The sequence below is a fragment of the Macrosteles quadrilineatus genome, unplaced genomic scaffold (genome assembly GCF_028750875.1).
Source record: "Macrosteles quadrilineatus isolate MER2022 unplaced genomic scaffold, UCM_ALF_1.0 Scaffold_9__3_contigs__length_116548681, whole genome shotgun sequence".
NCBI classification, from domain to species: domain Eukaryota; kingdom Metazoa; phylum Arthropoda; class Insecta; order Hemiptera; family Cicadellidae; genus Macrosteles; species Macrosteles quadrilineatus.
In genome coordinates, this window is record NW_026542602.1 from 34,105,155 (window position 1) to 34,131,441 (window position 26,287).

The 26,287-nt window shown below is 35.6% G+C and overlaps 1 protein-coding gene across 2 annotated transcripts in view; it reads left to right on the forward strand.

Moving 5' to 3' along the window:
* The first annotated feature begins 895 nt into the window (after positions 1-895).
* LOC129002712 (echinoderm microtubule-associated protein-like CG42247) overlaps positions 896-26,287 on the forward strand; it is a 46,761-nt gene continuing 21,369 nt past the window's right edge. Inside the window, exons 1-4 of one of the 2 annotated variants that reach the window (XM_054430720.1) lie at positions 896-977; positions 10,016-10,225; positions 11,107-11,334; positions 25,085-25,300. In XM_054430720.1, coding sequence (XP_054286695.1) covers positions 10,145-10,225; positions 11,107-11,334; positions 25,085-25,300 — 525 coding nt within the window. In that variant the 5' untranslated portion in view covers positions 896-977; positions 10,016-10,144. Of the gene's footprint in view, positions 978-10,015; positions 10,226-11,106; positions 11,335-20,944; positions 21,055-25,084; positions 25,301-26,287 lie in introns of those variants that run through there. The other variant, XM_054430721.1, reaches the window with a different exon arrangement.

Here is a 26,287-nt window from a genome sequence, read left to right on the forward strand (position 1 = left end):
AGCGTAGCCCAGTTAAGAAACTGTACCCCTTCTTTCTGTTGTTTGACTGTTTTCAACATAATGACATTTTTCAAAGTCCACTATGGTGGTTATTCATCATTAGTTCATAGTTATTTTATTGTGCTCCCTGTTTGGTTACATAAGGATGGTTGTATATGTTAATTTATGACCTTGAAAATTTAATAGGTTTATTTTGGTCGACTATTTCATTACAGCTTGCTCATGTAGAGAGTATACCCTATAGCCTCCAAAAGTCAGTGGTATGAGTGTAAATCCGAGAGAGAGGGTTGAATTTTAATATCCATAGGCAGTCATCGCAATCAACTTGTAAAAAGATAACTGAAAAGTGACGTGTCATTGATTTTATTTCGTTGGGACATTGTATTACATGTTTAACATGTATTTTGATGTTCGAAAACAGAGTTCGGTAGTCTGTGGTTTTATGGATAGTGGCTTATCCTTCTTGGCCTTCTTTGTTCACGCAAAAACGGACTTAAATTAAAACCCAAATTAATTTTAATATAATTTAAAAGCGTTAACTCGTTTCAGGTTAACAGTTGATCATATATTTCCAAAATTCATATCGCACTAAGAACTATCCACCCCAACCTCGCAACATCAATACTAACTAATTATTCCTCATTTCAGCAGTCCCAAGAGATATTCAAGGGCACCCGTACCGGAAGTCCGACAGCCGTCATGCTAGCACCGGAAGTAGCCGTACAGCCGAGCTCGCGGGCCGCCTCCAGACAGAGTCAGTACGAGGCGGAGGCGGCGGAGGTGGCAGATCCTGGGGGCGGCGAAACCAACATGGCGGCCGGCGAGACGGTGGCGCAGCTCAGCGGCGGCGGCGGCAACAAGAGTGACACTGATGATGTTGAAGATTCCAATGACGAGGAGGTATTTGGATCCTCTTTGTATTTGTGCGGTGTGTGTTGCATGTTAGAACAAGTTCGTGAGGTTTTGGTTTCCAAAGGGTGAGTTTCGGATTTACTTGTATATAAATTTTTTGCTTTAAACGTTATAAATTCATAAAACGTTAATTTCTAGCTTTAATTTTTTAGACTGTTGAATCAAGTTTTTTGATAACGGATGTATGTTTTCCCATAACAATTAATTGTAAAATAACCAGTTTTACAATGAAAAAAAAACGTAACAGATTCGACACAGAGTTCTACTAACAGTTAGTTACTTATTTCTCATTGAATATATATATATATACTTTTAAACCTAGCAAAATTGAAAGGTCGATTTTTTTAAACACCTTTTATCCTACAGACTATAGAGGTGGAAATGTAACTTGGTCAGTGGCTACTAACTACCATACGCTTGTAAACTATATCACCATTAAATGTTCAACTATCATATAACTTAAAGCTGAAAGAGCAAAATACTTAATTTTAATTGCTTATTGAGTGAGGGGCTCATTCGACTATGTTATATCAGAATAATGACTACAGCTTTTCCATATGGATTAAATTTTTTCTCGTTATCTAAAAGGGGGTTTAGTCAATGATATAAGTTAAAATAGTTACCATAATTAGCACACTAGTATGTTTCGTAATTTTCTCAAAATTTTTAAAAGGTGGATTTTAACTTTCGGTCTTTAGATAGATGGACAACCATGTTTTGTATCCAATAAAGTTGTTTAAACTATAAACATTGACGACACTCGGAGTGTAACTACAATGTTATTAGTGTAACACTAGTTAGCTTAACTAGGTCAATGACGTCACCAATGCGCACGTGGTCGAGTCCAAACAACTTGCTCTGAGTTGGGTAAGGTCAGGTACTTTGACTACGTAGCTTACACAATAAAATGTTTTTAAAATAATTCTCTATTAAAGTAGGTATTTAAAACTTAACCTTTAATTGATTTTGTATTTGCAGAATGTGACAGATTGCTCTCATTATACTTAGAGGAAAATCATGCAGAGATGCTTTAATAAAAATTGTTATTGGAATTATATTTTCCAATAAAATTTAATATTGTCTTTTTAACTGTTTAAACTAGCTTAGGGTTTAGGTTTATTGTAATACATTACGGTTAAAGTTTCTTATCGATACGTTGGTAATTTAAAAATCAAATCACGAATTTGGAACTGTATCCATCGTTTTTCTATTATTGTTTGATATTTTTGTATAGCGGTAAATATGTTTTTAGAAAGCCTTTATTATATTATTTGCTTCATATGGTTCATTGGAATTTAAATCAACTGTTTTATTCACCTAAATACCACTCGCTTCTCAGTTCTGGCACAGAACATTTTTTAGCATAATTTTATTGATATTAAACTGAAGTAATACCATAATCCTTACATATTATAAATAAAAACGTAATTAACTAAAAACAACATTTTTATGATACCAAATTTTAAACCTAAGAGGATAAATTTTTCATAAAAGGTCAACAGTATAAAAAAATAAGCCCTTGTATTGACTCTATCATACTCTCTTGCTTGATAAAATAGTTTTAAGCTAGGTTATGTTTTAATTTTTTGGTAGAACAACATCGTGTACAATAAAATAACATAAAATATAATAATAATAATAGGTTAAATACCTTATTTACGTCTTCAATCCAAGTCTTCTTTTAAGATGACTATAGTTTCGGGGCAAACAGCCCCATTGTCAAATCTTCTGTCTTGTTAAATTACTGTTGATAGCATTGGTCGTCGTCGAAGTTCACATGTATTCGACGACGACAAAAAAGACCGACGAGTACATGAATAAAATTGAATAGAATTGCCGACGACGGCAAAACATGGATAAAATAACAAAAAAGATTTGAAAATTAACTAAATAACAATATATTTTTTCATTAGGAAAATATGCGTTAAATAATTAGAGGCCTTTAAACTATCAATATTAATGCCAATTTAAGTTATCATAATTTATACTAATTTTGCGACATATAGGGTAACACTGATGATTTGTATTGAAAAATACCTACATTTCTTGAAATCCACCATAAATTATGCCTTTCAATGTTATTGTCAGTAATATTGGTGTTAATATAATCTTGATAGTGTAACGGGCCCTAATTAGGAATATTATTGAAGAACATACATAACAATCCTTCAATAGCAATCATTAAATTATGTAATACGACTTATTATGGAACCCGTATTTGCTTCTTGAACCTAAAAGTACACAGCTCTTGTTTGTGCTTAAAAGCTTGTTGGCTGAAAAAACAAGAAACTATTTAATGAAAAACTAAATAGTTAGGTCCGAACTCAAATTTTTAAGGAGATGTGAAGAATAGTCATACGCTATCATATCATATTATAGGCTATCTTAGTTCAAAGTCTGACAAAAAATGTGACTCTTACCTTAATAAAACAATTAATTAATCTCTGAAAAATAACTACTGTACGATGGTTTTAAGCTTGGATCATGCGTAACAACATTGACTATACGTATAGCCAATGGTAACAAGCTCAATAAAATGTGTTCAAGGATATACAGGGTGTCACGTAACTCCCTACCAATATTTTAGGTCATTGTTCCTGGTTAAGAAACATATCTAAATATCACATTTTAAGTTGTCCTTAGTTACTCACACAGCCGCCATTTTGTTTTCCACTTAAGTATTTTCTGGAAAGTAGTTTGCTATACGAAATTGAAACTTTGCACAAACATAACAACATACATAGTTTGCTTAGGGCAACTAGTCAAAGCCACAAAAGAATTATGAAAAAATGTCAAATTTACAAAAGAAAATGTCGATCATTTACAATTTTTGTTTCTTAAATAAATCAAAAACCGTTAATTTTACAAAAAGTTTACAAGAATAACTTTTTTAAAGCAATTGAACTAAAAATCGATTGACAGCTTATTTTTAAGATTGGACGAATGGCAGCTGTATTGATACGTGACCGCTGGAGGTTAGTTGCAGTGCATACCGAGGCATGCGGTTTCGCATCACTAAAAGCTGCCATATCTCAGTTGATATTCGTCTAATCTTAATAAGTAAGATGTCAATCGATTTGTTTTTAAATTGCCTTAAAAAAATCAGCCTGTAAAATGGTTGTATCATCAACGGTTTTCGAGTTATTTAAGAAACAAAATTATAAATGGCCGGCATTTTGTTTATGAATTTGGAAATTGTCATAATTGTTTTGTAGCTTTGTTTAGTTGTCATTAATGTTTGTGCAAAGATTCAGTTTTTATGTTTTACCACTTTTCAAACAAAATTAATAAGTGAAAATACAATATAGTGGCTGTGTGAGTAACTAAGGACTACGGAAAATGTTAATATGATATTTAGATATGTTTATTACCCAGAAAAAATTCCCTAAAACATTGGTAGATAGTTCCAGGACATCTTGCATAGAAATATCTCCAGATTACCTAAACACGATGATTTATAATACACTTGTACTTTATTTAGTTTTTATAAATCCAGTTAATGAAACGTTGGTGTTTTGTAATATTCGAGAGACCATTTATTTTTATGTTATCTTAAACTAGCTGTTACCCACGGGCTTCACCCCATTTGACTTCATAAGTATTAATAAAACTATTGATTGGTTAAGTTAAGCTGAAATAAACAAAACAGAATACAGAAATACAAAAAAATAATCTTACCTGATTTTAAGGTAATAAATTGTATGAATAACATAACAATAAGTACAGTTGAGGTATTTTTAAGATTAGGTAGGCCTATATAGAAAGTTCCCTTTAGAAAAGAATTACGACTGTAGTTTGTAGGTGTGACTTGTAGTTTTCCCAAAGGTTCATGGGTACTTTGGGATTTATATATGGATAATTAGATGTAATATGACTCTTAGTAGCGGTAGAGCTTCAATGCTGAAAAGAGTCGTCCTTTTTTGGACTCCAATCAATTGAGCATCATCAATTAGATAAAATACATTGTTTACTTACAGTATTTGAACCCGTTCCCTCAGGTTAGAGATCCTGCTCTCTGACTATCACTTTCTTGAATAAAATCTAATAGAATTTAAAGGCATAGACAACGTATTCGTGTTCATAAAAATAGCAAAAGATCCCTGTCACATTTATTAAAAACAAAGACAAATACAAAGTATAATTTCTTAGTATAACTCAAAATAACTTGAGAGTCTTAGTATTTAGATTCCTAAGATTTGCAAAGTGCATAGTAAGTAGGTGCAAATAAAGGTGTAACCTTAGCACACATTAGTTTGGCACGACCGGAAGGGTGGATCCTCCCTGAGATAGACAGACGATGAGCTACAGCTGTTACTCATAAGTGAACAGTGAAGGAATAAGTATGTTAGCAGCATCTTCCCCTGTGGTGAGCCTAGAATAAGCTTTGAATTTAGAATGTGCTAGATATCCAATGTCTAATATAATGTCATAGCCAGTTGAAGAATTAAAATTAATCCGGTGAATTCAGCTTGCTAGTGTATGCTTTTATCAGTTACTAATTTATGCATCTCTATTAATCAATTAGCATAATCAGACCTATTAATCATACACCATTTTTATAAAGATATTTGAACGATTTTGCATCTATATCTATATCTATTTTTTTTTTCAAACTGTAATCATTCTCCAGTGGTTTTCTAAATATTTTATTCACTTTATCATTCATCTAACTCAAACTAACAAGACAAGAATAGTTGAGAAAAATATCAATTACGTTTTAGACAAACATTTATAAGTAGAGTCTCATCCCTTGTTTTATAATATAAATAAGCCTTTGGATAAACACTTTTCACTTAAACTAACGTAATGAATGATCAAATAATTATTATTTTATTGATTATTGTTTTATGAAATAAAGACAAGGTCATTTGAAAAGATTTAGGCTTGACCAACCAAGATTGGATTTTCCGCTTTATACTAAGGGGGAAGTCATGTTTTAGCAACACAAATGTGCATTTACATGATTTTCTAAAATACGTAAACAAACCTTCCTTGCCCTCTAAAAATTGTAAGAAAGTTAAAATTATCCGAACAACCTCAATAATGATTTTTCACGATAACGAAGTAGTTTATTACTAAAATCTTGTAAGGATATGAATAAATATATTGCAGCACGCACAACTAAAGTGTTCTAAGGTCAAGATGCAATGTCGTCCAGACAAGCCTTGAACAGTTCAGGTTCTACTGACCGGTGGTCAATAAAATTAGCATATAAAATAGTGCAGAAACAACACGTAAGGCGCTGCCTTAGCAACACGCTAATACAGGGTGGTTAGAAAGTACTACACCCCTGAACTCTTTTACGGAGAAGTTTCATCAAAATCTTAACACACTTTATGGAGCAATAACAATGCAATTTTATTAGTTGAGGTTGGATCCTCTAACTGTCTAACGGTAAAATCTATTGACACTTGATATTAAAAGATCCTAGAAGGAGAAAATGTGGATTTGGAATGAATGGGGCGTCGCTCATAGTCTATATTGAATTGGAGGACAATCTAGCATTTTCAAAACTAATCCAAACATTTTTGGAGGTATTATCCCCCCCCCCGAAAAAAAAATAAATATTACTCTATAATGTATCTAAATATTTAAATGCCTATATTTTAACAATACCATTTAACATTCATATCCATGGTTTAATATAGTTTAACTAGTTTTAGGTTTTAACTATTAACTATTTACTAAATTCTAATTTTGTTAATTTTTATACCATAAAAACGCATATGGCTAGGATAATTTAAACAAAATGATATTTTCAAAAACTAATTAGATCCGTAAGTAGAACAATTAGATCCGTAAGTAGAACAATTAAGTAACAATTAATTAGTAACTTTAGTTTTAGATTTTGTAGAAATTTTTGGATTCTTTACTCAATTTTTGGTGTTGCGACCGTGGTGAGTTAAATACCGGACACATCTAAACAAGCTTAAGGAAAATTGGACTTGTTTAGCTAGTAAAATTATGTGATCTTACACACTCTGCTGGCATCACCACTAACAAAACGTATGATCATCGATTAAAGTATAACTAGACAAATATATTTTTAATATTTTAATCTGAAATGGTGACAATACTAATGTACTAGTAGGTTTAAGCCAAGTATGAATGGAGATGACTGTAGGATGAGTGGAGCGTACTTGTAGTCTTGTAGTACTTGTAGCTATCTTGTAGTCTTGTTAGTGACTAAGACCAACATATACCTTAGACACAGCTTTTAATCAATAGCCCATACAGCTAATAGCAACTAAGGGACCTACAGTTTATAGTGGAATCCATGAATTAGCGTATAAATTGATGTCAGAGAAAATACAGTAGAGGGATGGGACGGATTTGCGAAATAATTGATGTATGACTAGAGAATTTATTAACTACTGAATGGGTGATTGTGCGAATGAATGTAACTAGGATTAACAATATAGAAATGAACAAATAAAGACTTTTTATTGTTCTGTCAAAAAAACATTTGAAAATAAACATTAACAATTGTATTTGTATTTTGACTGTGGAGAAATCATTGAAAATACAATTTGGACGGATTGACCCAAATTTCGTTACACTATTATTGCGCCTGGTTTGGATTTCAAATAATTCGAAAGTGTTTTCTTTTATAGTAAATCCAAAAATAGTATCGTACACAAAATATTATTTTCAATTCCGTCATAAATTATTACGACAGTAGATGAATAACCACATCATGAACAACAATAAAAATCTCACAATATCAAACAGAGATTGAATCACTGTTATATTTAAATCAAAAAATACAAAAAATCACCATACAACTCACCATTTCTAGGAATTAATTAACAAAAAGTAAAAATTAACAACACTGACACATAAAATTATTGTCAAAACCTAAAGCTGACTTTTTAAACCCGTTAATTTGAGTCTAGGAAGCCACGTGTGGTAGAAACTGGGCCGACGAAGGTGATAAAATGAATAAGAAGTGCCGGAAAGTAAATCAAGGTGGAAAGTTTTTGCGGTGCTGTGAAGTATGCGGTAACCCAATTAACATATAGCGTGTGAGAGCCGTGTACAAGAGTGGTCTATGGCACGCTTCCCCCCCCCCGAACAACCCCCCTTGTCATGGGGGGGGGGGGTAAACACACCTACTCGTCTCTGTTCATTAGGTTGAAACTCGAGGGGGGGAATTAGGTTTTTGGAATTATCTAAATTAAAACTGATTCTCCGACTTAAGGGTACTCTGGCCTCCTCCATGCACATTCTGTCATATGTCTGGTGGGGGATGTACTTTGGTAATATTTTCGTTTTTGGTGTGGTTACCGTATGGAATAAATTACAATAGGCTTACGAGAGAGCTATGGAGCTACGAGCCTGGGATTTTTTTCACATTCCTTCGGGCTAGACCTAGGGGTTGTGGCAATATCACTTAGATACAATCCATTGGTGATTTGGAGGGACTTGAACGCGGGACCTCAGAAACTGAAGTCCCGCGTTCTAACCACTAGACCAGCTCAATTAATTGCCATTTGGTGTTGGGCTCGAATATACAATTAGACTTTTAAATTGTTAAAACCTACAATAATTTTTTTCACTATACGTGTTGGTGTCACGAGGAAAAAATAAAATTCGTGTACCAACCTTACCAAATATGTTTCCAATTAATTACATACCCTATTTTGTTATAATTTAATAGACCAGGAAAAGATCAGATGACGACTGGTCTTAATACGAGTATACAGCCAGTGTATCATATTTTATTTGCCACCTACCACCTTGTACATTTACTAGAGTATAGTAGATCAATTATTCATGATATCTAACATTAATTGGGCCTAGGATAGTATAATAGCCAGGTTTCGGAACTTTCTCTTACAAATGCATTGACTACTATTGTCTAGTGTAGGAACCAGGCCCAGTCAAAGGGGAGTTAGAGATGCTAATAGTACTCCACTGACCCAGTTGTTATATCTCCCACCCCTAGGTCGCTGTATCTCCCATCTCCCCCCCCCCCCCATTATATCGCACACTTTCCCAATAAACCAAATCTTGGCCTCCTTCACCTCCGAATCTAGGTCCCAGAAGCTCTTTTAGACGACCTTTACTATTTTTACCTCAAGGAAAGGAAACCCAGGAGTGAATTTAGCTTTGTTAGGCTGCATTTGTTTGTTGTTGTTGCAATCGAGCGTCTAGTTAATGTAGTGTAACAATGGCATTAACTTATTAAGGTACTTTTCAAGTAAGTGAGAATAAAATAAACAGTAGGCCTAAATATAAAATCGTGATTGTATATTAAACTCTCCTGTATAATTAAACGATTATGTATATTAAACTGTCGACGATACTATCACTGATAATTTAGAATAAAAACTAGAAAACAGCCAAAATGCTTTATACGTTTTGAAGATGTAACAATATAAGCAGTCTTAGTCCAACATGAATTCAATGCGTAAACCCTTTTTAACTGTCTAATATCTCTTCAAAAATTGTATACCTAAATTAAATAAATTAACCTAACTATATTTACTTTCTAAATTTTCTGTGACTGTATTATACATATTCACTCAGTTATTCATTTATAATTTCTATTGCAGAGTCTAGGTCCCTGGCCAGTTTACAAACGCCTCATAGTGGTTGTTCTGAAAAATGCCATTGCACCCCGCAAAAGCCGATCAGATTAGCTTTGTAAAATCTTCTTCCCGGAATCCAAGTGTGACTTGGTGGATGTGGTACTGGAATCTGCTTATGATACTAATACTTACTATAGACATCCCAAGAACAAAACAACCTGCGCAGAAACGAAAAGATCACGTGGTTCGCGCCGGTATGTGTGGCGTACCATTCAAACCTGCGTGGCTCGAAATGGCCCAAGGTTTTTTGTTCCTGGTATGTCTATAAACTCATTAATTCAATGAAACCTTCACATTTATAAGTCAGCCAGATTGTGCGCATCTTTGCCCTCTATTCCAGATGCTATACCGACCCGAAATATCCTTTAGTGTAGGCTATGTTGTTTTGAAAACTGTGCCTCTGCTACTTGGCCTCTGTCTTCGGTGGTGCCGAGCTCAGCGTCACCTCCCCAGGAATGCACTGAAGCCCCCAAAATCCAATATAACCTGCAACTTTGCCCTCTATCTAGGCTCTACCCAGACCTCGCACGGTCCTCGGAGGTGGTGGCGCCGGTGGAGGAGGTGGTGGGGGCTACTGGGGCGCCGGCAGTCGCCCCGCCAGTCCTGGGGGCGGCGACCTCAGCGACATCTCTTCAGTGATGCCATCGCGTCCTAAGAGCCGAGCGGAACAGTCTACCTCGGCCAAGTACAACAACCTCAACTACTGGAGAGCTAGGAAAGTAAGTTACCACCACATAATTCAAAGAATAAACTTGGGATACAAGAAGAAGAAATCCATAAAAATTACTGGAAAGCTATGAAAGTAAGTTATATCATAAAATATTATTTATATATTCTTGGGGAGCTATTCACATAATCTTGGTCAATATTTATACCATGTGTTGATCATAATCTTGAAGGTGGGCTTCAAGCAATATAGACCGTTGAAAATTGGCATTTCAATGACCGTGTCGTTAAACTGGTGCAAATACTGACCAACGTCTCGCATACGTTGTAGCAATCTTCATGGCAACATTGAAACGCATCCGAAACATGGAGTAATACGTTCGCCAGTTCATCAACGCCCTGGCCAATGGATTAACAATGTTCTCTGAAAGATATATCTTTATGTGCCTACAGAAGACTATTTTATTAAACTGTAATGGATGGTAACCCTTACAATGTCAACATCCATGTCGATGTTTACATTTTACATTTGTATTTAGCAAACTCAAAATTATGCCAAAGAGATATAATTGTAAATTTGTAGCCTATTTGCATTCCTTCTTATATTACAACCATGAGCTGAAGCGCAGGTCTATAATCTAACCTAATATAAAATAAGTATTAAGTCAATAATCTTCCAGGCATTTTTTACGTAAAAAATTTATTAAAATACGCATACATTTTGCAGTAGAATGAAAATACTACAGTATTCATAGTGGATTGAATCGAAAACTTTCCATTGTTTTTGTTTTACCAGAAGAAAATATTTATTATATTTTAAGTCTAGTTTAACGCCAGAGTTTGCTGGTTATAGCGATTAGATCCCATTAAATCATAATTTAGGAAAACTCCTAAAAAATAATGTTGGAAAACCTAACCTAAATCTTTTGATTAGGTTACCTTCTACAAGAATGGAGACCCTTACTTCCCCGGACTGGAGTTCCGGTTTAAGCCCGGTCGTGACGTCACTTCCCTGGAGGCCCTCCTGGACAAGTTGTCGCTCCGGATGGACCTTCCCCGAGGCGCCAGGTTCATCTTTACCATGGACGGCCTCCGGATCATCACCTTGGACGAACTGGACGACGGAGGATACTTCGTCGTCTCCTCCTACAAGACTTTCAAGGTAGGTGACTTCTGCATTGTATTTTTGTTTATTGTAGAATTATTTCGACGCCGACACACCAGAGGGGGTACTTTAAGATAAGAGTGACCGATGATTATTTAATGAATGAGATGACAGCTTTTTTAATAACTACGATCAGCTGGTTGAAATGTGGTGCATTCTACCTTTGACATGTGGTTAAAGATTCATATTGGAGTGCAAGATTTTAAAATGGCACAACAATATAAACGAATTAAACTCTAGAAGATCCATGTACAACTATAGATAAAAATAATTACAACACTAGAAGATTGGAAATACTTAAACAATAATTACGATCATTACGTATAAGTAAAAATGTTATACTTTTTGTTTTGCTAAATAGTTTATTTTCCATAAACATATAAAATAAGAAGTTTCGAGGACCTTTCTACAAGCTTTGTACCATGTGCAGCATGGCAACATTATTAGTATTAGGTATTACTAATACCAAATTAGTACAAATTAAATAATTTGTATTAGGTATTAGTAATCTGATATGGTTTTTTTTTTAAGGAAATTATTTATTATTACGGTCTAGTCTTTACCAACAATATGGAAGCCAGCATATTGTAGTTCAATAATTTGTAGTGATCCTCAAAATCAGGTGCAACAATTGTGATAAAAACAAGCTTCTCGAATCACAGTGAAACATTGGGCAAGTAAATCATTCATTCGTTATCTATGAGGTCAATCATGTAGGTCACGGCTTATCAGTTCAACCCCCTCAAGGGTGTTTATTAATATTTTCCTTCATCGACCCTCGAGGCCGTTGACTAACAACTTAATTACTAGGTTATAAAACTAAATAGTTTTTTCAAGGAAAAATGTATTGTCAAAAATTTAAATTTGTTATAATTTGCATATGATATTCAATGTGACAATTCCTATGTCATACAACCGTTTTGAACCTATTAATGTTTTCAAAATTCGTCATTCAATGGCACTGGTTCAAATACAAAATGTAAGTAAAATTTCAAAAAAGTTAATTAGAACAACCTACATAAATGTGATCAGTGTTTTTACTTTTCACACGTAATGCGTAAGTGTTTGAGTCATGGTAAGTAAATATAAAAATACTTTGCTGTGAATATAAAATATCATCCTAATTATTAAAACAATAAACAAAAAACAGACTATATACCAATTTATATCAAATGTACATATAAACGGAATTTTGCTGGTGTGTTTATTTGTAACTAAAAAACAAATAAATTATATTTGTATAGAAACAATGAATACGTACGGTATTTTATTGAAACAATTTATTTCATAAAGTGTCGTCAACTAGATTTCACCCAACCTGCAGTTAGCCTTAATTTGAAAAGTAAATGTAAAAGAAAATCTTAATTAAAATGACAATTATATGATTAACAGATGGTACTAATAAACATTAAAACAACTTAATGTACCATATCATCATAGGTGTCACCCTTATTTGCATCCCTTACAGTTTTCAAGCGATTTTTTAAACAAGATAACATAATGTTAAAGGCGCTGCTAAAATAACAATTACACAATCATTTAAAACTACTACTTAGCTCGATACATCTACGTTCTTTATCCAATTAATAAATATAAACACGTTTGTTTTCTACTCAGTCCAGTTACAAAGTGTAAGAAGTCCGTCTGAGGCTAGTGGCGTGGTAGATTCAGATAAGAAGAGGCTAATAAATATGCGGTAGATAGAGCGAGGGACAAACAATACAGCTGCCATAACATTACAATATCAGCTGATAGTTACATTGTTGCTAGACGACGGTACTTAGGTTGGGGTTTTGATGGGAGCTGTGACACTTTGGAAAACCATACCTACTGACTTTATTTTCGAAGTTGACGTATCATTATATTTCTAAATTGATGCATATTTCATATGGAAAAAAATCATCTCGATCTTATATCTAATCCTGTTTAAAGAAGCTAGTGGATCAGAGAAGTCTAAAGAAAATTATGGATCAGCTAAAGCCAATTTATAAAAATGGCAAATCGATGTATGCTATAATTAAATTAAACATATATCCATTAAACATATTTTTTAAAATTAATAACCTAATTTGGACTGAAATTTTGGAAAACTTATAGCCAAGTAATTAAGTATAAATGGAATTTAAATTTCAACAAATACAGTCAGTATATATTTTAAGATCATAATATTTTCATATGTTTTTATTAGCTCGCTTTCTTGTCCTGTACAAATTTTTAAATCAATTTTATACTGAGTTCCCGATGAGCTAGAGACTTGAAACTTGAAACATAACCCACAAATGGATGACAATGCAATATTATATAGTTTAATTTTCAATATTTACCTTGGGATACGCCCCATGTTTTTATTAATTATTAGATGGATTTGAACCTGTACCTCAAGGCAGAGCTTCTGCGCTCTACTGGATTAACAACGCTTTGGAATACAATAACAACGACGTACTAAAAAAACTAAACTTGCAATGGTGTAAAAAATACAGTAAATCATTTCAATACGGAACATAAAGACATTAGAAAATAAATAGAATGTCTTGCCTACAGCTCGTGAGTAAGGATTTCTCTCGAGTGAGGCAATTGCTCACTTTGCTCACTAGTTGCAAAAATAACTTTTTCTAGTAGCATAATATTATCATATGTTTTCAGAGAACATTTCTATTTTTAATATTTAGTTTTCTTACCATTTCCAAGTGGTAGGTTGTAAATATTGCTAGTATTTAGTTTTCTTACCGTTTCCAAGCGATAGGTTGTAAATATTGCTAGTATTTAGTTTTCTTACCATTAACAAGAGGTAGGTTGTAAATATTGTTAGTGTTCAGTTTTCTTACCAAAGAGATAGGCTTTATATAATGTTTGTATTTTCAGTTATTTAGGTGTATTCATTATACTTATTTTATTTAGAAAAATAATGTATACTAAGTTTTCATTTTTAGAACAAAAAGACGATTAATGCTAATCCCATTTAATCAAAAGTTTGTATATTTTGAACTGTAATCGGAAAAAAATATCTTGACACTTTTCCTAATCTTGATCTTTTGCTTTAACTTCCCACAAAACAACAATGGCTACCACTAAAGCATTCACGGAACAATGTAGTTAATCATCAGCCCTAGGTGATAAAGGCCTAATATAGGACAGCATTGTCTACTAAATCATCTAAATGGTCAGAAACGGGCACAGGGCTACCCTGCGGTGTGACTTATACTGGTGACGTCATGACTTGTATCTCTAACAGCTGATAGGACAGTTGACAAGAGGTTTATGACTTTATGCACGATACGTCCAAAGGAGGAGAATACAGCTATACATTGTAAGATTAATTTGTACACCCTTGTTTAAAACTATAATTTCATTTTTGTTGTCAGCACAAGCAATTTAGGTTAAGATAACATAGGGGAGGCCTTTGAAAATATACGTGGCGATAGCTCACTGTTTGATTATAGTATTTTACAAAATGAGAATGCCAACTTCACACATTGAAGTCTATTGAAAACACTCCATATTTTCTTTTCGGGTGGCATATACAACTTCCCAAAATTTTCCTAAATTCAATAGTGTAAAATATAATAACTTATCTCATTAATTTGTAGCTCTAGAGTCAATTATTTTGTTAAATTCCTAAAAGTATGTTTGCCGTGGTAAATTTAAATCGCCTTTATTACTTTACCCATGATTCCCAACAGGATTACGACACAGAAGAGCATTACGTATTTTTAAATCTACTTTACTACACATCAGCTATACTAAGCATATTTATTCAAGGAAACTTGCAAAACAAGACTTCTCACTTCTTTTCATCTTATAACGAGTCCAAAACTGTATTTTTATCTAAAAACGGCCTTAAAGAGTGCAATAAGGTCACGTTTAATACCTACAGAAAGTACCAGAGTAAAAGAGTTATGCAAAACTAATTACGTTAGTAATAATGATGAAAGAGATTTCCAATGCTAATATGGCCTGGATACGTCCAACCCTTCGTGTGGTAAAAAGCACAACCAAGGACTTGAAAATAAGGCGGGTCTTTTGCATTAAATGGATTCCTGGGACCTCTACAAACGATTTAATGTGTTTTGTAAGTAGCCCGATCTAGGTGTCGGTCGTTGTGTGGGGTTGTATGGTAATGCCACCCTCTTCTCACCCCTGCCGACCTCCCTTGACCTCCTGATAACGCTGCTGATAACACTCCAAGGTCATCCGGCAGTCTTCGATATGCATAAATTAGCTGACTGTTTAAAACAAAGGGATGTTCTACGTGTCGCGTGTTCTTTTTGTGAATAGCTTTACTGTCTGAACATAAAACATGGGAAAAGTGTGGATTATTTAACATTTTTTATATTTTTTTTTAGAGAGTCTCAATATATTATATAATTTGTTGTACAGGGTTTCCACAAAATATTGGTATAACTTCTTACCCAATCCTAAGCCATGTTGTTATTTTTTAAACTTACAATCCTCTACCTGTGTAAGTTGTTTCAGCCACAAACGTCAGTTTAATTATACACACAATTATTGGCAGGTTTACTCATCTGAATAGATAATGTGACCATGAATTTAAATTCTTGACTAATAGATACAATAGGAAACTTATTTCCTTTTTTCGTAACATAACTCCTTCTTTTTGCTGATAGGGTAAAAAAAGGACAATGTCTCCTAGACAAAAACATCTCAGTTAATGAATTTATGAAGTAAATTATGGAAGCATTTCCCTAGAGTTCTAACAAAATGTGAAAAACAGATGTTTATACATACATTTAAATGGAAATGGTCTATGGAAATGGAGAATACATTTAAATGGCCTTCCTCAAGAAAGACATTCAGGATTTACTCTCTTAGTTTCCTCTCAAACAGTTTGAAATTTGTAAAAAACCATTGTAAAATTATGAAGCTTGTCCTGGTGGAAGTACGATCCAAGCCAAAGAAGGAAAAATAAAGAAAATATCAAATCATCGATAAATTATCTTCGTTCATTAACTGAGGTGTTTCTTGACAGTTGGAGAATATGCTTTATTAACCCAATAAGAAAAAAAAACATTGAGTGATGTCAGAAGAACTAGGAAGTTGAGCCGTGACTATTTCCACCGGGCGAATGTCACGACTCATGATCAATGGTTCAAGTGTTTTTTTTTTATAGTAGGCTAGTTCAGTGTTTCGTTGTCACTCCACGACCCCATTGTTTCCGACAACGGAACACAGTTTGTTTCCCATCTGTTCAAAAGAATGTGCTTTGGGCACGGAATCCGCCATGTGACTACTTCCCCTTACTATCCACAGCCTTCTCATGCTGAAAGGTTCAATCGCAATCTTCGTTCCGCTCTCATAGCTTTCCATGCTGACAAGCAGACCACCTGGGATCAGGAACTCCCTTGGCTTCAGTTTGCTTTCAATACTGCTCACCATGAGAGTCACAAGGCGGTCCCTTTCGAGCTGTTTCTAGGCTATCCGTTAGCGAATGTGTGGGGAATTGGCGACCTTCTGCCACCTCCTGGTGCGGCTGATGTCAAGGCAACTTGGCAAGCGGCCAGGAGAAACTTGATCAGAGCTAGGGAATTGGTCCGGAGGAAGCACAATCGTGGTAGAGTAGACAACCCTTTCCAGGTGGGGGATTTGGTGTTTTGTAAAGCTCATCCAGCCAGTTCGGCTGTGGACAAGAGAGCTGCAAAGTTGTGTCATCGGTGGTCAGGTCCCCACCGCATCCTGAGGTTTTTGACGCCTGTTACGGCGGAGCTTGGAGATCCGCGGACTGGAAAAGTGTTCCGGAGGGCGCACATTTCTCATCTCAAGCCCTTCCGCGGAACTCTTCCGTAGGCAAATTTCTTTCCTCTTGTGTCTGGGTGGGAAGTGCACTGGGCCAGAGAACCTGATCACTTCTCCTGTCCCCTGTGTTCTGCGAAGGAATTTCCCTCACAAAATTTTCCAGCTCTGGCCAGAGCAAACCCTGGGGGTGAGTTTTCCCCTCAGTTTGGAAGTCCCTTGGCGTTCCCCACCACAGCCACCTGAGTTGTCTTTCAGGTCAATTTCTTTTCAGGAAGTGGGGGAGAGGCTTGTTTGTTTGTCCCTTTTGGAGAAGAGTGTCCTCTTTTGGGGAGGGAGGTTGAGCCGTGACTATTTCCACCGGGCGAATGTCACGACTCATGATCAATGGTTCAAGTGTTTTTTTTATAGTAGGCTAGTTCAGTGTTTCGTTGTCACTTTCACGACCCCGAACAAGGCTGTGAGTCTTGTTTTTCTTACTCTTTCCGCCAGCAACTCATAGGTTCAGCGACGTCAGAGCCGTTTGCCTCGCAGAGGATTTTCAGAACAAATTTATGTGAGCCGCTCCTCGGGCCTGCGCATGGATCACGCTTCCTTTTCGTTAGTCTGGGTGCAGGCACGAGGGCATGGTTCATCTGGTAGCAGAGCGTGGTTACGATCCACGGACCTCTGGGTTATGGGCCCAGCACGCTTCCATTTGAGAGAAACGAGCTGTAATAAACCATTTAAAAGAATAACACAACAACAATAATTAACAATAATACATGAATTAAATACTCTCAATTAAACTTTAAAAAATGTCGAATGTCCCCCACGTACTGGCTGAGAGACTCGGCTGGCTGCTGAGGACGAAAAACTCTCATAAAGAAGTTTTGGAGCTTTTCATGCCCCGTCGGGTCATGGAGAAGCTGAAAGTTGAGAGAGTTTTTCGTCCTCAGCAGCCAGCCGAGTCTCTCAGCCAGTACGTGGGGGACATTCGCACGGTGGAAAGGGTCTTGCGTTTGGGGATCAGTGAGCTTGAGCTCATTGACATTGTGCTTCAGGGGTTGAAGCCTGAGGAACGCTCCCGTCTGGTTTTTGCACCACGGCCTTCATCTTTTGCGGATCTGGACAGACTTTCCATCCTTTCGAGATCTGTCCAGGACGCTGATTTTCAGAGAGACCAAGCGGCGGGGCATCTTCCCCTAGCTGGTCATCATGCTGTCGTAGCACCCGTGGGAGTGTTGGGTCCTGAACCGCCGCAGTGGCAGAGGCAACCTATTGTTTTGTTTTGAAGAGCCGTGGATGGATTGGTTTCTTGGAAATGTTCTGGCCTGGCAGTTTTGGAAAAAGGTCTTGTTGTTGTTGTGGTGGGGCGTAAACACATTTTATTAGGAGCTCGCCCTTTGGCCGAGGCACCGGGTGGAATCGGTGGTAATGACTTGCATCCTTCGGGAGCAAGAGTGTCAAAAGCATGGTCATGTGTCAAAAAAAAAAAAAAAAAGTTTGTGTGTACACCCCATCACACAAGTGTTAGGTGTTGTCTAGTGTATGTATCGGTGTATGTTTGTGTGTGTGTACGTTCGTGGGTCATTTGTTGTTGTTTTTTCTTGCGGTACTTGCGGTATGAATGGGCAGGTTCTTCTTTTGGGCCCCATCAGGTGCGTAGGCATCAACGTCCAGAAGCCTTAGGAATTAAATTTCTGTGTTTGTTTTGTGAAAAAATTTTGTTGTCTGTTATTTTGAGTCAAGTGCTGGTTGAGACTCGGTATGGCGTCAATTGTGCCGGAATATTTGAGGAAGCCGGAGCTGGTGTACGAGGTGCGGTCCCGGGGGGAGACTCCTGGAACTGATGTACGCACTTTGCGTACACAGTTCAGACAAATTGCTAGCATGCCTCAAGCTTGGGTTGAGTCGCTCAGTTTGGATGAGGAACTGGAGGCATGTAAAGAGAGGATGGAAGAGCTAAGTGGGGAAATTGATAGTTGGAGTAGTTTGCCTACGGGCTCAGCTAAGGGTTCTGCTATCACACAGCTGACGCACTGGCGTAAGCGTCTACTCTTGGTTTTGGGGCAACCTGAAATCCAAGATGAGGACAAGAGCTGGGTGGAAGCCAGAATTCTTGAGCTGGAAGGAATTTTGGAGAGTATTAAGGCAGGAAAGTCTGTCAAAGAGAAAGTTGAAATTTTTGAAGACAACCGTTCTTCGGAAATTTCAAACGAAGTACCAAGGTCAGTTGATGTGACTCCAGTGGGTACCCCCCAGGCTCCGCCTACGCCAAGTACACTGCTCCAGTTGCCTGCAAATGTTCAATTGTCAAATGCAAATGTTCAAATGTCAAATGCAAATGTCACACCGTCCCCCTCTCACACGTCCACCTTGACTGCGGCTACGCTGAATGTCCAGTCCCCATCTCCCTTTCCTTCTCAAGTTCATAGTTCCCCTTCCATCTCTAACTCCTTTGGCAAACTTCCCCATCCCCTTGCCTCTGTCCTGAGTGGTTTCCGGCCGGTGGACGGGTTAGATGTGAATGGTCTTTGTTTTTTTCTGGAGAGTGTTTTGCGCATGCGTGAATACCCTGGCATGTCAGACGCAACTTTGATGGAACTCATTGCTCCATACTGTCTGAAACCGTTGGGGGACAGATTGCTTGATTGTTTGCGCAGAGGCGTCACCTTTGATGTTTTTCATAAAAAAGTTTTGTGAGCCGCTCCTCGGGCCTGCGCATGGATCACGCTTCCTTTTCGTTAGTCTGGGTGCAGGCACGAGGGCATGGTTCAAAGTCAGTATGCATACCTTGGTCATTGAATCTGCTAGTAAACATTTCATATTGCTTCATGAAAGTTCATATAGTAAAGTGAAAACTTAACATGCACAGGAAAATACAAAGTATCCAATTCAAAATAACATTAAGGTGCATTAAATACATTCCTTTTTCAAATATTGTTTGAACTTCAAAATACAGATATAATATATGACTTAAGTTTAAACTCTTATTGAATAAAATAAATGCCCAAACATTTTAGTGGAAATTAACGAGTTTACACGAACTTTGTTAGGACTTGTTTTGTTTTAGTTATAAACCACAATGTTTTATGTTAACGTAACCTTTTTAACTTTTACTTAACAGTTCACAATATTTACAAAAATAGACTTTCGTAAATATATCAGACCAGTTTTCCTTAAAAGCTTTAAACCTGCACCACCAAAATTTTAAAAATGTAATGTTTACAGTGTTGCAACATCTATTAAAAAATATTATCTTATCCTTCAAGGAAGAATCTAAAACTGCATATTAAACTATCAACCCCTAACCACACGAAAACACAAAATTACCACCAATAACATCCCGACCCTGAAACAACACACACCACCCCCTATCGAAGCCCTAACGTGTATTTTTACTCTATTACTCTATACTTCCTGGGCGTTTCGACTTGTGAAGGCTGGCTTTTATTATAAACCCCGTGGTTTTCCCGCATGCCATGCTGCGCCTGGTGAATTAATTTGTCACGAAGTACTTACGCTGGCGCGCATGCGCTTGACTTTGACCTTCATGCTTCACATGAGCGTTAAAGGCATTCCTTTCGCGCGCTAGCTGTCATCCAAGATTTGTGTTTGAGTTTTTACAGATCCAAGTGATAGAGCATTTGGACTTTGAGATTGTGACTTGATCGAAGTCTTTGAAATTTTGTGGTGTTTTTTTTTATTTTTTAAATATTTAAAACAAGGCAACCTTATATTATTAACAAATATTTACAATATACTTTTCTTATATTTCAATTTTATTCTTTGAAATACTTTAAAATTTTAAAACAGTTTTAAAATGTATCAAGAATTGTTCGGGTTGTAAAGAATTCTGTGTAAGCGAGATGGGTTTTCCAAGGATGTGTACAGACACCTTGCTCATTATTTGACACAAACTTCATGGCGATGTTTGCAGAAGACAGCGCTTATCTGACGATTTCTTATCCCGTCGTTGAATATGCGGTAAGGTATATGCTTATTGAATGATTTTTTAAATGTTAATAGAATTATTTTTTTAATTCTCAATCCAGGATTTGCTACTTTTAAGAACTTGAATATGGAATTTTGTTGTATGACTGTATGTGTATGTTTATAAAATGTTAAAATGTTAAAATGTGTTTGCATAAAGGCTAGTTTGTTGGGTGTAAACTCATTTTTGAATAATATACATTTTAAGATTAATTCTGTGGAAGGTCAACTAGACAGATAAATTTCAAAGCTGTGAGTGTTTTTAATTTTATTTTCGTTCATTGGTATGCACATGGTCTTTGAAAACATAAAAAATACGCAGTTTTAAAACTGTTGAATTAGGATTTTGTTGAAAGTTATTGTCAAAATAATGTTCAATATGAATACTGAAATACTGTATCTTTTTATTTGCTGACGATTTCTGCAATTTAAAAATGACTAAATACGTGTTTTACTCAACTTTCATTTCTACTTCAACATAAAAAAACCATATGAAGTATGTGTTATATTAACACTGGTATTTGAACTGTATTTTTCTTATACATGATCGATGAAAATAATTCAACAGAACTAACATATTCTACAGCCCAATTCGTTTAATAATAGTTTCTACTGCTGCTATGAAATTCCATTCAATACTCACTTGTTTTAAAGTGTGAAAATTATTCATTTACAATAAACAATGTTTGGTATTGCTTGTTAGCTTGAAAATGGGGAAATAATTAGAGATGTATTTGATGGATTTTTAAGTATTTATTTGTACTTGTAAATTTAAGAATTACAGCTCTCTGTCAATTATTTACATCTCACCCTGATAGTAAAGTTAAAATATAAAAAAATCTGAACCAAAAACAGATGCCTAAAATAACCAATATTAATTATGTTTGTCATTAGTTAGACTTAAACGCTTACCAAGAATAAAAGCTGTAAACTAAACATTATCCTGTCCAAACAGTTACGTGTTTATCGGTAACGTATATAAAAAAATTGAAACGAAAAAAACAACTAGCTTACTTATTTATTTTCTCAGCTAATTCTCTGACATAGTGAAGTATGAAATTTAATCATAAAAGATATTGAATAATAAATTATTGTAAGTTTAAAGATTTATTAAACAATCACAGACAAAAATATCTGAGACATTAACACCTCTTAACGATAAGATAGGTATATTTAAATTTGTGATTTACAAAACCAAATCCTTCTAATTATCTAATGACAATCTTGCGTCATATTTTCCTCGGACCCAAGTTTACCGAGGGTGATTAAAAACCAAGAATTGCATGACAAGAAGCTAGTAATTGGGTTCTCTAATGAAGGGTTGGTGCTTTTGATTATGCATAATCACAAACTGTTTGCAAACGCTGCTATAGGTCAATTAATTACCTTCCATGTTACCCTCTCTAAACCGGTATAGGCTTACCTGTACAATCCCGGTACTTGAACCCCGTGATGACAATAAAGAACACGCCTTATACGATTAATATGATTGTATGTGTTTTGGTATTTACTTTATTAATTAACTACTTTATTATTTACTTTATTTTATTAACTAACTGGTTTAGTTTTGGATACATTAACTCAATTTTAGGTCAATTATTAACCACGAGATTGTGTCTCTAAATATTCAATACTAATAAGTACGGTTGGTTCTACTCATATGCCAATTGTCTTTTTTACTATGCTATAGTTTGGGATTGTTTTTACACATTACTTCAGGCATACTTTAAGCATAGAGGTTGCGGCATTATCACGTACACAAAAATCCATTTGTGAAATGCTGGATTTGAACCCGAGACCTCGGGGACAAAAATCCCGTGCTTTACTACTAGAACGCCTCACTCCCAATGTTATTTGTCCATCAAGCCATCAGTGAATGATGCAATCCAAAGAAGGTCTGCATTAGAAAGTAACCACAATAATTTAAACAGTTACATTGCAAACACAAGCGTAAACGCACAAAACAAATATAAATCCCAAAGTAAAAAAATTACAAAAACCACTAACCTCCAAAGTTTACTTCAAGTCTAACTTCGGGATAAAACTATTAACTCTTCAAATTTACCCCACAAAAAGTGTGGTTGAAGTGGCAGAAAAGTTGCATACCACTTATTGATTGCCAGGATGAAGGTAAGGGGGAGGTCGCATGCTATCAGAAGGCGTAAGGCACTAAGGACACCGCACGACCACTAATTACTAGGACAAGTTCACAAGTCGCACGGTTTAGTCGACTTGTCACCGCGGCCGAGTTTGAACCCCCGCGATTGACACAGTTTTGAAATTCTTGAATTTGTTTTCCTGATTTAGGTGAGTAAAAATTGTGTGTAAAAATTTTTTTTTCAAACAAATATATTTTTTAGGTATTGCTTGACAGACGATGCGCATAAATAGTTCTTAAAAACGATTCTTAGGCCCTATTTTGGGCGTTGTAAAATGTATTTTCATACGCTAATTTAATATACTATTATCGCTGTAAGTATATCACTGACTCTGTAGGTAAGTAACTTGATAAAATTTGTAATAGGTTATAGGAAAGTTATAGGAATTTGGGATATTTTTAAACATTTAGAAAGGCTTTATTCAAATTTCGTAGAGAAAGACTAATTTTCAACTCAATAGCATTGTAAAACAATGTTGTTGTTGTTTTTTTTTTTTTTATAATGTTCATCGTCTTGGGAATGACAAATGAATTACGTGAGAAGTGTACTTGAAACTTAAGGTTTTCTAAGTAACAATAATGAATTGGACAAGACGCAATATGTCAGAAATAAATTGCATGGGGTTCAGGAGAGCTACATTTAGCGACCAAACCTATTGATTTAAGGAAGAAAATATACCAAAGATCGTCCCTCTTTAGGGTGTGTTATTTTAGGTATTGGAGGAGTTGTTGGCATTGTAGGTTAAATTATTAGTTTCAAATGTTGCAGGTTTTAATTTTTTTACTTATGTTTTAGCTATGATTTGTTAACTTCTTGTTTCAAAAAATACTCAAGGTTTAATTACACCTTCTAAAAATACTTAAATGGAAATAGATTAAAAATGTATGTTTTGTTGTATTGACCAAAAGATGAATTGCATTTTTATACAAAACTGGATTTCATTTAGAAAGTCATATATTTAATACTGAGAGCTTATAAAACTTGTACTGACTTTTAGACGATTTCTTAGTTCTTAGTTGTTTTCAAACTCATTTAAATAGTGATTTCATTCGACGCCTAGCTTTTCAAAGTACTCTAAGGTTTATTTACCAACACGTAAACTGCAGTCTGTTTTACAAGTTTTAAATTCACGATTATTTACGACCCGAGTACTTACGCTCTAGTAGTTTCGGCTGCGTTAAACCAAAATACTTATGGTTACAAAACGAATCTAGAACACGGACGTTTCACAGTCAATATCATAATTCTAGTTCAGTATCTTGATCCGTGCGTTAAGGCTGTTCTAAAACTCGCTTCTGCAGATACTGTTATCTCAACGTTGCGTACGTATCGTGACAATACGCGCTATTTCTGAATCAGATAGTGAAGGACTTTTTCGTCCAGAAATTGACTCGCTGAAATCTTAAGATCTCTAAAACTGCGTCATCATATAGAATCCATAGTGCTTTTCGGTACCATCCTCAGTGTCAGTTGGAGATTGCTGCGAGATGTGTGTCCTTTACTTTGGAAAGACATTGTCAGTGGCTAAACTGGATTTGTTTGGTATGTCTTAGAATGAGGGAATTGATAGTGTCGGCTCGGTTCGTTGCTAGCCCTCTGGGACTGTTTCAACCAGTTGACCTCCTCAACCTACTTAAGTTGAGTCTCCACCTATCTAGGATGCTTCTTTGGAGCAGAAGGACAATGTCTTGCACCATCTTTCAGTCGGTGCGATTGACAATTAAAACCAGCGTTTTCTAATCACCCAGTTCACTAAAGTGATCGAATGTGTCCTTGGTAGTTTTATGTCTAGGAGTTGTGAATCGTCAAGTCGCAGCATACACAAATGTTTCAAAGGAAAGTATAAACTTCAAACCTTGTTGTAGAATGCAAGCTACGGCAAGAAGAACGGAACGTGGTACGCTGGACCAGCTGCACCCCCAGCTTCTTCTCCAGGCTGGGCGAAGCCTCTGAGTCGCAAGGCGTCGCTGGTGGAGAGCGAAGCACCGCCGCCGGGCGGAGGGAACGGACCAATGACGCCGCACAAGCCAAGCTCTGGAAGAGTCATCAGGATAATAAACCATATGGACCACACCGTACAGGTATGTTTACATATATAGTGTATACAACGATTTCCAACTGTATTTGCAAACCACAGTTGTAGTGTACCTTTTGCGTATTGATAGGGGTGGATATCACATTCACATTTTGCTAAAACTGGTTTCTCAAAGTCTTGGATTGGACAGCTGGGTCAATTTAAGATAGTATTAAAATCAGTTAGCGTACAATATACTCTATATATACAATATAGCTTACAAATCATTGATATTAGGGAAACCTATGTGATTTCATCCGATATTAAGATTTCACTTTTGAAAGTAAATACATCAAGGTAAGATGTGTTTTTTGTTTGTTTTTTTTTTACTTAATTCTTCTGCCTTTATTGTCTTTGAAAACCATATTTGTTCTGTGGATCGCAGCATTGGCGTCTTCAGAAGCCTTGTCCAAAATGTCCATGGATGTACGCATTAGAAGTTTTATAATTGCATTTTGCCAACATTTTTTTTAAGGCGTTTAGAAAACCCGCTAGGGGACTAAAATTGCTGTCATCTTCAAAATGCCCACAACAACAATAAAAGTCTAAATACGTTATGTTTTCATTGCAAAAAAACAACAATAAACGTGTTTTCAGATTTTTTTTGTTAGACTTATAAGGTTTAAATAAAAGAATCTTATGCCAGTTTGCCAATCTGAACACCTAGACACGTGTTGTGATGTATTATATGTACGGGTGGATCTTAAAACAAACAAAAAAACTTATCTGGAACAAACTTTACATGTAGCTTATTAAATATATAGAAAATAAATAATCTAAAGTCATTGTGATTTAATTTAGTTCCTGTAAAATTGTCCTTGAAGTAAATTCGCGTGACCTAAGAGTCATCACGTGACCATGACGCACTGACCTTCACTCGCACTTTCAAATTCGAAACTATTTACATCAAAATATACCAATAGCTTAACAAATTCAAAAATAATCAACATACAAGTTTGAGCACTCACATATTTATACTTTTTCATCAAGTGTT